The sequence below is a fragment of the Urocitellus parryii genome, chromosome 8 (assembly GCF_045843805.1).
Source record: "Urocitellus parryii isolate mUroPar1 chromosome 8, mUroPar1.hap1, whole genome shotgun sequence".
In the NCBI taxonomy this organism is placed as follows: Eukaryota; Metazoa; Chordata; class Mammalia; order Rodentia; family Sciuridae; genus Urocitellus; species Urocitellus parryii.
This window is the reverse complement of record NC_135538.1, coordinates 70,094,753-70,110,096: the sequence shown is the minus strand read 5'-3', so window position 1 is coordinate 70,110,096 and position 15,344 is coordinate 70,094,753. Positions and strand designations below refer to the sequence as shown.

The window sequence follows — 15,344 nt, the reverse complement described above, 5'->3', positions numbered from 1 at the left end:
ATGAAAGGAACTAGGACCTTGTTATGCATACTGGTTTGTGACTTTTTACATAATATGACTTGTTCACTTGTTTCATCCTTGGAAGAGAAAAATTTACAAACTGACTTCTTAAGGAATATAGCAAAACCAGAAGTCATGAAGAAAAGAAAAAAACCTGATACCTTGACTGGATAAAATTTAAGATTTTCTATATGGAAAAATACTATAAATAATAAATAGACTAGGAGAAAATAAAGGCAACATCCATGAGAAAGGAATAATAATCCTAATATTCAGGATTAAGGTCTTATAAATTGATTTAAAGTTAAACACCACAAAAGAAAAATGGGCAAAGATGTAAGATGGTAATTCATAGGTAAGAAAATACAAATGGTGAATATACACCAAACAAGAGGTTAACCTCACTGGCAGTCACCATTTTATACCCATCAAATAAGCAAAAGTTAAAAAGACTGGTGATAACTAGCACTGGGAAGAATGGAGGAAATAGAGACTCCTTACTTGCTGAAAGGTATTTGAATCGCTATAACCTGTTAACTTGTTGGCAAGGTAATTAGATGGTCTAAATAAAAGGGTAAAGCCTTTACCTCACTTATGAGACTACAACCCACATAAATAAAAGAACCACTACTAACAATATGTTCACAAAAATGTTTATTGGAGCAATCTTTATAAGGGGGAAGAAAGTGGAAGCAATTGAAATATCTGTTGCTAGGTGATAGCTGAATAAATTATGACTTATGGGAGCTATGGATATTAGAGAAGCACATGTTGGCACTAGTGATCGACTAGAGGCATGTACACAGTGGATAGCTATGTGGAAAAGGAAGTTGCTGAGAATTATACAGCATAATGCTATTAAAATATGTGAATAAATATCATTATAGGCACAGAGGAATCCTGTTAAATTTGGTATATTTGGGGCTGGGTATTCTGTATTTTAGTACTTAAAAAAAGAAAGTTGTGGGTGTAGCTTAAGGTAGAGCACATGTTTAGCTTGTGTGAGTCTCTGAGTTTCATCAACAGCACCCCCCAAAACTTATTTAAATTATTTAATTGATAAAGAACTTTATTGTGCTAATTTAAGTTTTTTTTCAAAGCTAGGAAAGAGTTAAAAGGATGATAAATTCAAAAATTAAAAATTTTTATTAAAATTAAAACATTAAAAATTTATGAGATGGGAGAGCTACTTAACATGGTGTAATTAGAACATCTTATGGAAGATAAGCTATATCGACCCTTTTCTTTTGAGCTAACATTTGGTTCCTTACAAAAGTGGAGAAAAAGAGATTGGGCAAGAACACCTTTAGTATTAGACTGGTGGTGGGTTGCATGTAGGAACCCTACATTGGTTTCTGACTCTGGTGTCTCCTTGGGGTTTACCTGAAGAGAAAGCACCTGGATCCCATATGACAGCAAGTCAAAGCAGAATAAGTCTAACAGATGCTGGCTTCTGGATCAGTTAAAAAAAAAAAAAACAAGTTATAACTCATGTGGGGAAGGAACTGCCTTTAGCATATTCCTGAGAACAACACTTCCACCAGGTCAAAATAACTCCTTATAAAAATGTTATTACTTCCCAGAGGAGCAGTCATGCCAAGTCCCTGGGACACAGTCAGTTCTTGGAAAACCTGACCTCCTCTACTCTAGGAACACTGAAATGTCAAACTGGGAAAAAGTTTAGCTTGACTATTTCTCCTCTGAACAAAGTAAATTACCAAGAATGGCTGAGTGTGACTCCTGAGATGGCAGAGAGCTCTGGCAAATGTCTCTTTTCTTGTAACTTAGGGAATGCAAAATGTTATGGTTTGGATATAATGTGTCTCCTCCTGCCCCCCCAACCCACCACAAGGTCATCTTGGACAATGCAGGTATGTTCAGAACTGAAATGATTAGATTATGGGAGACTGTAGCCTAATCAGTGGATTGATCCATTTGCTGCAGAAATGATTTAAAAGGAATACTGTAATGGGTGGTAAATGCACGCAGGTAGGGTTTGGTTGGTGGAAGTTGGTCACTGGGGGCATACCCTTGGGGATTATGTATCTTGTCCCTGGCTCCTTCTGCTTATTCCTCCACTTCCTACCTAACATGAGCTTTCCTCTGCCATGCCCTTCCACCATGAAGTTCTGCCTCACCGTGGGCCCAGAATAATTGAGTTGACCAATCATAGACTGATCTCTGAAACCATAAGCCTTGAATGTGAACTTTTTCTTCAAGTCATTCTTGTTAGGTATTTTGGTCATAGTGACAAAAAACTGACTAACACAGCCAACAACAGATTTATGTAAAAACAAAAATTACAAGCAGGGGTATTTATTTAGGGGAGGGTAGTCCTATTCTTGACTTTCTATAGGTTGAAAGAAAAATTCTTCTTTCTAACTGAGTAAGTATTTTCAGCTCTAAGGTGGATGTTGACGCGGCCTGAACGTGGAAAAGACACATGCTTTCTTGCTGATGGTGCTGAGTTCCAAAAAGTGACATCAGCTCTCTTTTGGACTATTACAGGGGCACAAGGAGCTGTATCCGAGACTGACAGTTCCTGAAACGTATGCACACGTCATAAAAACACAACCTCTTGACAGCTGAATGGTGGGGTTTCTCTAAAAGGACAGGCATTAGTCTTCTTTTCACAGAGTACAGGGCAAGATAAGTAGTCATGCGGATGAACCTAGCCCAGTGATGAGCTTTTTGCATCAGGTACACTGCCTGACAGTTCCGGGGACAAAAAGCAAACCCCACAGAAGTTGTGGTCAGGAGGAAAGAATGAATGAGGACAGAGAATGCAAACATTTCCCTGTTTTCACAAAACCTCACTCCTCCGGAGGCCAGGACATATCTGTGCATCTGACTGGGATACTGGGTGCATCCCCAACCCAAGGGGATAAGGTACATCTGAACGGAAATAGTTCCTATTCATATTTCCTTTATAATTTTCTTAGTTAAATTCAGTCCTCTGTTGTTCTGTCTTTCTCCATTTGTGCCAGGTAGTAACAGTAGTAGCAGGGAACAGGCTAGTTAGCAAAGCAGAGGAAGTGACCACAGGGCATTTCTACAGTTGGCACAGGGAGCTCTGGAATCTATTTTCAAAACATGCCTGAACTAAAACCTCAAGTGCTTCTTGCCTGCCAATCTTGTGGAGGCTGAATAAACTGCACGTGGCTCTGTAAAAAGTCACCTCACCCCATGTGGCATTTCTGCTGTCTGGTTAGGTTAACATCTGCTGCCCCACAGAGGCTAACACCCAGGAAGTGCAGATGAGTCCAGTATGCTGGCCTCACAAGGACCACACTTCCTTTCTTCTGTGCTTTCTGGACACAGGAGTGTAGGACTTGTCACTGGCTAGGTTTGCTCACTCCTGTTCCTGAAGCAGGTCTGAGGCATAGGTGTGTCTCAGGCTGGTTCCTTGTCAGCAGCAAGACAGTGCAGAGAGTGCCAGGTTATGACACAGACTCTTGATTTATCTAGAGGACACTGTGGGAACCTATGGAGGCTCCTATTCTTCTCTCTCCTTAGTCATGCTCATGATATAGCTGGTGTTACCCCTGTTTCTTCTACCACAAGTGGTGAGATATGGACTGAGACTTTGGATATTTTTATCTACAAAGCACTTTGCTTTCAGGGTACATACAACCACTACTCCATAAAATGACTTCTCATTTTGTGGGAACTCCAGAAATGAGCCATTTGTGCTGACTAAGGCACTTGTGCAGTGACCCTGGGACCAGAATGGATGGCCAGCATTCCATCACCTACATTGTGATGGACACAGGATGACCCTGGGGGTCTTCTGTTGACAAGGAAAACGTACAAGGTACTGGGAGAACACTTGTTTTGTGTTGATCTATCTAGTTTCAATCAATCAATTCTGAAAGAGAGTCTACATTTCCCTTCATATTGAAGGGAGTGAAGAGCAAGAATGAGGGTGATACATACAGTATCCTTTCAAAGCAGTTGGAGGAGAGAGGAGAAAGGGAGGAGCAGGGGTGGGGAGGATCCAAAGTACCTGAATGCACTTTCATGCATTAGACTTACTCTTTTCACTAAGCAGCTACTTCTGCTCATTGAGTACTGAAATAGAGAGCAAATATTTAGTTCCTTTTAAAGCAAAAGTGGTTAATTTGGAGTCACCTTAGGGTATCCTGCCTCCATGGATTGGGGGAAGTCCCTTTACTATCACCGTTAGCCTTGGCAAATAAGAACAATCAGGGAGTGGTGGTGAGGGCAGGGAAAAGTCCAAAGGACGGAGAAAGTAGGTCACATGCTTGAATTTATGTGGGTTCCCTACCTCCTGGCCCCTGTCCTGCACAGGACACGACTCACTGTCTGCTTCTGAGAACGATCCAGATTCATCGCTGGAGTTGGTTCCGTAAGACTGCTCACATTTAATTTGGGGTCGGACTTGGTTGTACATTCCATCTCCCATCAGGCCCTGCTCCTGATGTTCCGTGGCAAGGAATCTGGCTCCCTGGGAACATGGTGAGGAGGAGAACTCGCAGAGAGGGAGGCTGCAGGGTGAGCCCCCACTCCCATCCTCTGCGTAGGAATAGGAGGAGCAGGAGCTGGAAGTCCTGGTCCTGGTCTCCAGCGGGGGTGAGCGAGGGCAGACTTTGATTGGCACCGGGCAGCTGGTGTTGGGCCGCATCCTTCCTGGCAAGTGGTCAGCCATCAGCCCGCTGTGAGAGTAGGCCTGTGAGCTAGGGAGGGACTGGCCAGCTCCCACCCACAGACCCTTTGGCACCGGCTCGGAGAGGTCTTTGTCTAAATTGCTCACCCCAGAATACGAATGCACCGAAGTGCTCACTTGGTCACAAGCGCTCGAGGAGAAGATCACACTCCTCCGGTCCAGCTCTCCCTCCTGTTTACAGAGAGCCTCCAACCCAGGCCCCCTGAGGGGGGACCCCAGCGTGAAGTTGGACACATCCTTCTGGCCCACTTGGGGCTGTCCATAATTCCCTGTGAAAGGGGTGTAGTCAGTTTTAAGGTCACCCTGAGTGATCCCCTTGTCAAAAGGGCACGCTGAACCCCTGGCAAAGTGCTGCTGAGATGTACTGGGTAGGCCAGACAACTCCACACCTTTTGTTATACTGAATAGAGACCTTAAACAGGAAGGCGAGGACACGCTCCTGGATCTCTCCAGGCAGGTGGCTCCAGTGGGGGTGGTGGGGGCGGGGGCGGGGGCAGGGCTGGGCTGTTTGCGGTCCATCTCGACATCCCCCACTCTGTCCTTGATGTCAGACTCATCTCCGGACAGGCAGAGCGTGATGCTCTCTTCCTCGTTCTCTTCGCTGGGTGGCTCACTTTTGATCGGCCCCATGGCAAGCCCTGGCTTGAGGCTGTTGCCAGGGTTTTCTTCACTGAATGTGCTTGCGAAACCTGAGGTACTGTGTGATGATGCATTATAGACATTCTTGGTACATGCAAGCTGGTATTTCTTGTATCTAGGGTACTGGGTCAGTGCATCCTTTTCTGAGCTCCCCTTGGTGTCCGTGGGCACGTCGGATTCAGGTAGCAAGGCCTCTTCTTTCTCTGCTACTGGGATGGCAGTGGCCTCAAAGTTGATGGGGCCTGGAAGCATCTGGTCCCTGGGGCAAGCCATCTTGGCTGTCTCTGAATCCATAGTCTCCTCCTCCTCTTCCTCCTCCTCTCCCGCGGAGTTCTCATGGTCCTCGTGTGGGCGCTGGCACGCGGTGTCCTTTCGGCACACAAACAGGCCATCCTCGCTGTTCAGGAGCTGGGTCTGCAGGAAGCTGAAGCAGGAGTCCTCCAGGTTGTGCATGCGCAGGAACTCAGCACAGCGGATGACCTCGCGGATGTTTTCTCTGCTGAGTAACAGCTTGGCAGTGTAGGCAAACTGTAACAGCGGCCCAAAGCCCCTGGCAGTGACCTGCAAAACAAACAGGGAAATTGCCAACATTACCATCAGCACTGTTATTGTCCTGAATCCCTCAACTGAAGCAAGATAACCAGACACTGCTAATATCCCACAATAAAGACTGCAAAGGAGCAGTTAATCTCGTACTGGGTCAGCAATGATTCTGCTTCCAATAATTAGTGCCTGTCTCGTGCATGCCACTGCTGTACTTCATCACGGCACAAGCAGAATTGAAAATCACCAGGGTCAAGTGGCTGAACAAGATGACAACGGGTTCAGTGTTTACACTAATGAAATATCCTGGCAAAAATGCATGGAACAATGGGAAGCCTATTAATTTCCCTCCCAATCAGTCCTGTTGAGAGCTGTTCTCCACAAGGAGGGAGTGCTGTGACACTTCTTGCAGCTCACTCGAGCCAAAGAAAGCATTATCATTTTCTTGTCAACCACAGAACTGGCAACAGGGCCCTGTTAAAAACTCAGTCCATGGGGTTTCAAAAATAGTTTTTCCCTCACTAACAATGTTAAAAGAAACATTAAAAACAACTCCTATCTTGCTCATCCATCATGGTTTCTACTTGGGATTTTCAATCATCATGTCACACCTGATGTTATAATGATAGCGGAGATGATGACAATCAAAAGCAATGTTCTCAACAAGAAATTAACTCCTGGCCCACAAAGAATGGGGGTTAGAGAGCTAAGCAAACTGGCTGTCATTTCAATGGTTGGAGCTGCTGAGTGGCACAGGACACAGGCTATGCCTTCCCTAATTATTAGCAGCAGCTTCACCAGGCAGCTGCCTTCTTGCCTTGTAAATCATCAGGGGCTAAGCCTACTGTCATTTGCTGCTTATCCATTATATTTTACACAGATTGAAAATGTGGTACTTATGTACAGCTGGTATACTCACATCTGCACACACAGTGACTTATACAATTAAAAATATGTTGCCTAACGTTCACTGTTCTTTCAGATGGAATGAATTAAAGTTTCTGGTGTTCAGGGTGGGTGATCTTACCCTTGTCTGTGATACTACACATCCTCTAGGTTCCTGCAAGCACTGCTGATCCCCTAAGTAGGAGAGGCAGGTCTACAAATCATGTGTACAAATAAAATGAAAACAGCAATCTTGGGCTCTTGCTGGAAGGTTTAGCAGCAGTGATCAAAAATTTCAGCTGGGGGAATGAATGCAGAGAAAGACAGACTGGTAAGCTTTGGATCTGACTTCTGTATGAATTAAACTCACTGTAGCATACAGAAACAAACTGTTGCAAGGACCTGTATCCATTTTTCAAAATTCAACTTGGACATTGTCTCCTCTGGGAGCCCTCTTCAGTTCTTTTAGAGAGAATGAATGGCACCGTCTTCCCACCTCCTGTGGTCGGAGTGAGGACGTGTGCAGGATTCTCCAGGGAGCATCAATCCTATATCACTGCATTCCTTCCAGTAAGGGAAATTTTTTAGATCCATAACTGAATGGGATTTTAAATCTTAATATTTTGGAAGTACTTAAATAAAATTCCAAACTTAAAAAAATTCTCTGTCAGATAATAAGTCCCAAGATATTTGGTTAAAAACAAGCAAACAAAAATCCATGTCTGTAGACCCACACTATAGTTCTACATGGGTAATCAGTGCTGTTTCCCTTTACTGGTACTTATATCTGTTTTTATCATATGATGGTAAGCTCCTTCATTTCTCTAACACTGCATCTAACCTAACCAGAGTCTCTAACATGATACGTGTATGGTAAAAGCTTGCATGTTACTGAATATGCCATAAGTCTAACTGTGCACCTAACATAACTACAGAAGGTGACAACACAGTCTGGTGGGTGGGTGTTGTCCCAAGTTAGTTTTGGAGCAAAGCATCATGTATACCAATTAACCAAACCAGTCAACCAATCAAAGGCAGGTGAGAGTCCTTCTTTGTCTTGTCCCATAGTACCAGTAGTAAAGTGCAGCTCATCTGACCTACATTTTTGAGTCCTATTAAACTGATATGGTAATAGATTCAGCAAATGTAGTACCTACTGTATCTGTTTTATATGTATTTCTCTCAGAAACTTTAAAAGGGTATATGTAATACCTCAAGCAAGTGTGTATATATAGGTTACTAAAGAAGGAGATAAGAATGCTGCACAGCCAATTTCTTTCACTGCAACAGCTCCACTATAGAGAGCAACAACAGAATCAAGGCAGAATTGACTCCCCCAGAAGTAAGCCTCTTCCACTACACTCTTAGGCATTTGCCAGTTGCTGAGTGATAATACACATCTTGAGCTCTGGCAAATGTGCTCTCTATATGGGAAATGTGGGAAATCGATCTTAATGCTATTTATACTTTTCATCTGGTCCTTCTCACATACCCGCCCTCATCACTGCTTTTTATTTATTTTTATGTTGTTGGGCTCAGTAAATCTTAAAACTATCCCCTATTGGGGGAGGGATTGGGGCCTCTTTTCAAGAAAACTAACAAAGAAGCCACCTGCCACATGGCTGCAAGAAGCTCTGGTAGAAAGCTTTTCCACACAGGGTAGAGCTAATGCTTGAATGCGTGGATTGGACTGAGGATACCATTGAGCAAAATCCTTACATTGCAAATTGATGACACTCCTCAGGTCACTGAATTTAAAATGATCATCACATGATCATTAAAGAGTCATGAATAAATTGGTTTGGAAGAATACAAGGATGCTGCCCGTCATTGCCAGAACAATTAGGTAAAATAAATAAATAAAAGGCAAGAAGGGTAGAAGTGAAATTGTTCCTATTCATAGATGACATCTTATATTTGGAAAACAAAAAATTAAACAGATGAACAAGTTTAGTTATGTTGTGGAATACAAAATCAGTATATAAAAATAAGCAGTGTTTCTATACACAAATAGTGAATTATCTGAAAAAGAAGTAAAAAAAATAATCTTATTCACAATAATTGCAAAAATACTTATGAATAAATTTAACCAAGGATAAAAATCTCTACAATGAAAACTATAAAAAAATAATGAAAGAAATTGTGGACAAAATAAATCAAAGGATATCCTGAATTCATGGAATAGAAAAATTAATATTGTTATAATGTCCATTCTATCCAAAGTGATCTGCAGATTCAATGCATTCCATATTCAAATATCAATGACATTATTTAGAGAACTAGAAAAAAATATTGGAATATGTATGGAGAAGCAGGCATGGTTCTGTGTGCCTATAGCCTCAGCTACTTGGGAGGCTGAGCAGGAGAATAACTTGAACCCAGAAGGTTGAGGTCAGCCTGGTGACACAGAAAGACCCTGTCTGTAAACAACAACAACAACAACAACAACAACAACAAAAAACCAAAACTGTATGAAATCACAAAAGATACTGAAATAGCCAAAGAAATCTACAGCAAAAAGAACACAGTAGGACGCATTATACTATCTGACTTCAAATATACTATATAAAGCTGTAGTAATCAAAATAGCATGTACTTGCATAAATAGAAATACAGACCAGTGGGACAGAATAGAGGGCCCATAAATAAATCCATGCATTTATAGAAATAGATGACTTTTGACAAAAGTGTTAAAAACAACAGCGGGGGAAAATGACCTCTTCAATAAATGGTGTTGGGAAAACTGAACATCCACATGTAGGATGAAAGTACACCTTATCGCAAACCAAATACAAAAATCAAGCTGAAATGGACAAATACAAAAATCAAATGTAAGACCAAAAACTATGAAATTAGTAGAAGAAAGCATGGGGAAAAGTTTTCATGACATTGGGCTATAATTCTTCAGACATGTCTTCAAATATGTTGCCTCATATTTCTGGATATGAGGTAATAAAAGCAAAAATAGACAAATACAATTACATCAAAACAAGAAGCTTCTGCACAGCAAAGGAAACAATCACCAGAGTGAAGAGACCATCTATGGAACTGGAAAAATATTTACCAACTATACATTCAATAAGGAGTTAATATCCAAAATATATAAGGAACTCAAACAACTCTATAGCAAGAAAACAACCCAATTAAAAATGGGCAAAAGACCCAAATGGAAATTCCCCCCCCCAAAAATAAAAATAGACATACAAATGCCCAAAAGCTTTATTAAAAAAAGTTCAACATTATTAAGCATCTGGGAAAGAAAAATTGAAATCACAATGAGATATCACCTTATTCTTGGTAGAAATACTATTATCAAAAGGAAAAGTTAATAAGTGCTGGTGAGGCTGTGGACAAGGAAAACCTTTATATACTGTTGGTGGGAATGTAATTCAGGACAGTCATTATAAAAACAGTATGGAGGGTCTTCAAAAACTAAAAATAGAACTACTATATAAACATCTCACTATTGGGTATACATCTGAAGGAAGTAAAATGAGAATGTCGAAGAGATATCTGCACTCTTCTGTTTATTACAGTATTATTCACAATACCCAAGGTATGGAGTGTGTCTATTAACAGATGAATAGATTAAGAAAATGCAGTACATACATACAATCGAATACTATTCCTCCATAAAAGGAAGGGAATTCTGTGACCTGTAACAACAGAGATAAACCTGGAGGACATTACGTCAAGTGATACAAGCTGGCACAGAAAGACAAGTGTGCATGATTTCACTTAAACGTGGAGTCTAAAAATGTTGATTTCATAAAAGCAAAATGGGACTGGGGTGGTTAGGGGATAGGCGGGATTGGGGAGATGTTGGTCATAGGATACATAATTACAGTTAGGAAGAAGAATAAATTTAAGAGACTGTGTACAGCATGGTGACTAGTTATAGACTGTATTCTTTCTTTTTTTTTATTGGTGGTGCTGGGGATTGGACAAGGGCCTGGTGCATGCCAAGAAGTACATGTTGTATTCCTGAAAAATGTTAAGAGAATGGATGTGTTCTCACCACAAAATGGTAGTTATGTGAGGTAATGCATTTTTTTAGTTAGCCAGATTCATCCATTCCACAGTGTATATACACTTCAAAACATTATGTCATACATGCTAAATATACACCATTTAACATGTTAATTTAAAAAACAATAAATTAAAAAAAGAGACTGGTTTGTCAACTGTCACTCAAGCCTAAGGGCAGAGGAAATGCTGTCCTTACCATGAAATTTCAAGAGGCCATAACTAGCTTTTCTTCTATAGTAGTTTAAATTCTGGGTTGTCACACTCAGTTCTACAAAATTCTGTTCACCTTCTAGGTGCAGGGCTTTGTCTGGTGAGTACCAATTACCTTTAACCAAGCATCTCCTGGTGCCTAGCTGTGCCTTCAAGGCAGCCACCATGGCCTCTGTCTTGTACCTAAGGGAACTGAGAGGCAGGGAAGTGAAGGAATACATACAAGGGTATAGAAGAAGTTGGTGGGGAGTTGGCCAGCCTGACCTCTTCCTGTACTAACCACTGTGAGGGATGGACAAATACATCACTCAGCCCTGTGCTCAAGAGATCTATGATTCAGTTTTGTAGAAGAGGTACAAACAATAAAAAGATAATTACTGAGTAACAATGCAAGTAGGACAACCAGGGAAGGGCCATCACAAGATTGCATGACTGTCAACCAAGAAATCCAGAGAAGTTCAAGAGAGGAGGAGACTGGGGAGGTCTGTGGGGTCCCTTGAACACTAGCAACTGCACACCTGGAGTGTAGTTTCTCCCCCCATCTATGTCTTTGGGTCAGGGTTGCTTTGATACAATGGGTTCTTTATGCTCTGACCCTGAGATTTTTCCTAGGACTCCATGTCCGGTGAATTTCAGGCAATGTTAATAGTTCCAACAGAAAGCAAGTGCCCATCACACATGTTGGGCAGTATTAAAACAGGTAGAAACTGCCTAAATATTGGTTTAGCCTTCATGGTAAGAAGAATACACTGTTCATTATTAGGAATCACTTAAATCCACTCACAGTACTTAAAAAGCAAATATCCAGGAACCAGTGTGAAGCTGTGTGTTCATGAAACTGTGTCCACAAGTCTGCATTATTTACTTTTTTTTTCTTAACAAATAAGAGTCTGATAATGGAAAGAACAAGAAAGGGTGGGAGGTGGAGAACTATAAAATGACCCATAAAAATGGTATTTTTTAAAAAAGTAATGATCAGAAAGCTAAAGTAGAAAGACGTGGCTAGAAATAGCAAACCAGTTCTATTACACTGATGTTGATGGAGTACATCCCACTGCTCTAAGGAAAGAAGACATATCTAGGCTAAAATCCACTGGTTAGGAATGGTCTAAAGCTATGATAAGTGCAAAGTACAATATTAGTGCAACCTGGGATAATAGTCTTGCATTTTGAATGAAATGTTTTGGATGGATCATTTTGAAGAGTTCTTATTCATCACACATAAATATTTTATTTCCTGGTCCCAGAATGTACAATGCACACTGTGCTACAGGTGAGACTGGAGAACACATAGGAAATAAAATAGAGTGGACTATGTGGGGCTGAGAGCTGGGAAAGGTCAGGAAATAACACCCTTTTTGCTCCCTTTTTGGAACCAGGGATTGAACCCAGGGGGCACTTAACCACTGAGCAACATCCCAGCCCTTTTTATTTTTTATTTTGAGACAGGGTCTCACTAAGTTGCTTAGGGCCTTGCTAAATTGCGGAGGCAAGCTTTGAACTTGAGATTCTCCTTCCTCAGCCTCCTGAGTCACTGGAATTACAGGCATGTGCCACTACACCCAGCTCTCTGACTGCTTCCTAGTCAGCAGTTGGCACGTATAAGCAAAGTGACATTGACTTTCAGGTGTCAATCCTGAAAGAAATAAGGCCAGGCTATCAAACTTGTGGGCTATGATGTGAGTCAACACACTGATAATGTTAAAGATATGATCCATGTAAACTATGGCCCTTCACCTTCTATTCCTGTGGGCTCTAATTTATCATTTCTGGGTATCATGAAAGGAAGATGGGCTGATGAACACTCAGTGGGTGTGGAACACTTTTGGGTGGTATTTGCAGAACTAGGAGCTCACTCTCTTGTGAAATGCCCATTTGTGACTGGACAGAGCTTATGATGGAAACTTCTAACAATTTCATTGCAGGACTTTTACAGAGACCAGGCAGTTGGCCTTTGGGTATAGAAAATAGGATCTTAAAATTTTTATGAGATGTGGATAACATTCTCCACTTAAACCATATGATTGATTTTGGCAGTACATACATGTGGCTGTAGCATGGAACTCATCTGCAGAATGTTGATCAGATGAACTGGAAGATCTGGGGACTGTCTCCTAGGAGAGGGGTGGCACACTTGTCAGGACCCCCTAATTACAGCCTTACAAAATATGGAATCTTGGGCCTTCAGGAAGACCATGTGCACTTTCCTGAAGAAGCTGTATCTCTTACACACTACAGAAGTTGGGAAAATGAAAGTAACAAAGCCATGCTTGTGGGTTTCTTAAAAGTTTGTGGCTACTGACTATCCCTCTAGGATGTATCTGCACAGCAAAGCACTTCTTGAATAAAGAGAACAACAATAGTGAGAACTCTGCCTGCCCCCCACACACCTGCACTGTATCCCACTCTGCAGGATGAAGATTTATTTAGCGAGGAAGCATCACTTCTAATCTTAATTATCTACAATTAATAGTCACATTATCACATATTTCTCCTCAAAGCAGCATGCTATACAAGTATATCACCACATTTAGGGTGCATTTATTAGATTAATTAATCTCACTATTTCAACAAAGTTTCTGGTCATGTTAGTATTAATTTTAGACAAAGATAGAACAAATTTTGTTTTCCATTCCTAAAGCAACAATATAAAATCTAAATAAACATCCAAATTGGTTTATATATATCAACACTTTACACACACATATATACATACTTGCTTAAGAAAATCATTATCTGTGCTAGTGGATATGGCTTGAAGAATAAATTGTTTTTTCTCTCCTTGCAGACTTTAGTTTAGGTCTGTAGCTGAAGTCTCTTTCCTATTTGTGAATCTGTCCCTGAAAATCTCTATCTGATCATTTAGTCTTTTACTATTTTTCATTTATCAATTCATTAATTCTCCAACCACGTGCTGGATACTCATTGTCATTACGTGAAGTCTGGGGGAATCAGCTTTTCTGGCTTTAAGTCACAACCCTTTTATCTGTGAGTTGTGTAACTCGGGCTGGTTACTTAACCTTTCTGTGGTTTCTCCACCTTTAAGAGAGGGATACTGATAGTGCCTTCCTTGTAATAAAAACTTTGGAATTGAATTTGGCATGGAGTAACAACTATTATTGCTGTTATACAAATAAAATACAGCTGTCCCTTGGAATTCTCAGGGGAGTCGTTCTAGGATACACCATGGATACCAAAATCCATGGCCACTCAAGTCCCTTATATAAAATGATGTAGTATTTGCACCTAACCTATGCATATCCTCCTGTGCACTTTGAATCATCTTTGGATTACTTATAATATCTAATACAATGCAAATGCTACATTAATAATTATTCTGCATTGTTTAAAGGGTAATGACAAGAAAAATGTCAGTACATGTTTGGTATACATGCAAAATTTTCTCTCAATATTTTTCTTCTGTGGTTTGGTTGAATCTGCTAATGTTAAACTCAAGGATAATGAGGGCCAATTGTATCAACTTTTTCTCCAAAGAGCTGATAGGTTGGCCAGAAGAATGCATATTTGATAAATTTTACAATATCATCTGAGCATGTCACAGAGGAATCTGTAACAGAGGTGAGGCAGTAACTGCTAAGGACATCCATGTGAGGCAACCTAGAGGAGATGACATTTGCACTTGAGTGTTGAAGACTGAGTCAAAGTTCATCAGAATAAGTAAAACATGGGCATGGCTCATTCTGTTCTTTCCTTCAGGCATTTCCTTGAATTCCACTTTTTTTAGGGGGGAGCGGGTGCTGGGGCCTTGTGCATGCAAGGCAAGCACTCTACCAACTGAGCTATATCCCCAGTCCCCTCAAATTCCCACTTTTTATATAAATGAGGCCTTTCCTGGCCTTCTTACTCACAATTGACTTCCTTTACCCCATCACCAAAACAGCCTAAATGATTTGCTGGGCCCAGTGCAAGATAAAAACATGCAGCGTTTGTTCAGAGATTATTAAGAATTTCATGACATCGACAGTAACACATTAAACCAAGTGCACAGGCCTTCTGAGCATGGAGACCTGTGCAACTGCACATGTTGTATGCTGTGCAACCAGCCCTGCCAAAACACATACAAAGGCTACCTTCTCCTGTAGTTGGAATGGGCTCTCTGATTTTTGGGATGGGGAATAATGGCATCCCAGGGCAGAGGTCCAACAGTGGAACTCTGAGTTAAAACCACAGATTAGCTAGCATGGCTACTGGCATCAGCAGTATAGGTCAGGGGTTACTGATAGGACCTTGGCCATCTTGCACTGAAAATCATGGTCAGCCCACCAAGGTACTTTTTGATTGAAATAAGAAAGAAAATCATGTAGCTTCACTGAATACAGACCTGACTTGA

At 41.1% G+C, this 15,344-nt stretch overlaps 1 protein-coding gene across 1 annotated transcript in view; it reads right to left on the bottom strand.

The window, feature by feature from the left end:
• The window catches only part of Bach2 (BACH transcriptional regulator 2), a 334,683-nt gene that overhangs the window by 13,526 nt on the left and 305,813 nt on the right, over positions 1-15,344 (bottom strand). Inside the window, exon 5 of the mRNA XM_077801923.1 lies at positions 4,289-5,887. Within this exon, the coding sequence (XP_077658049.1) occupies positions 4,289-5,887 (1,599 nt within the window). The remainder of the gene's footprint in view (positions 1-4,288; positions 5,888-15,344) is intronic.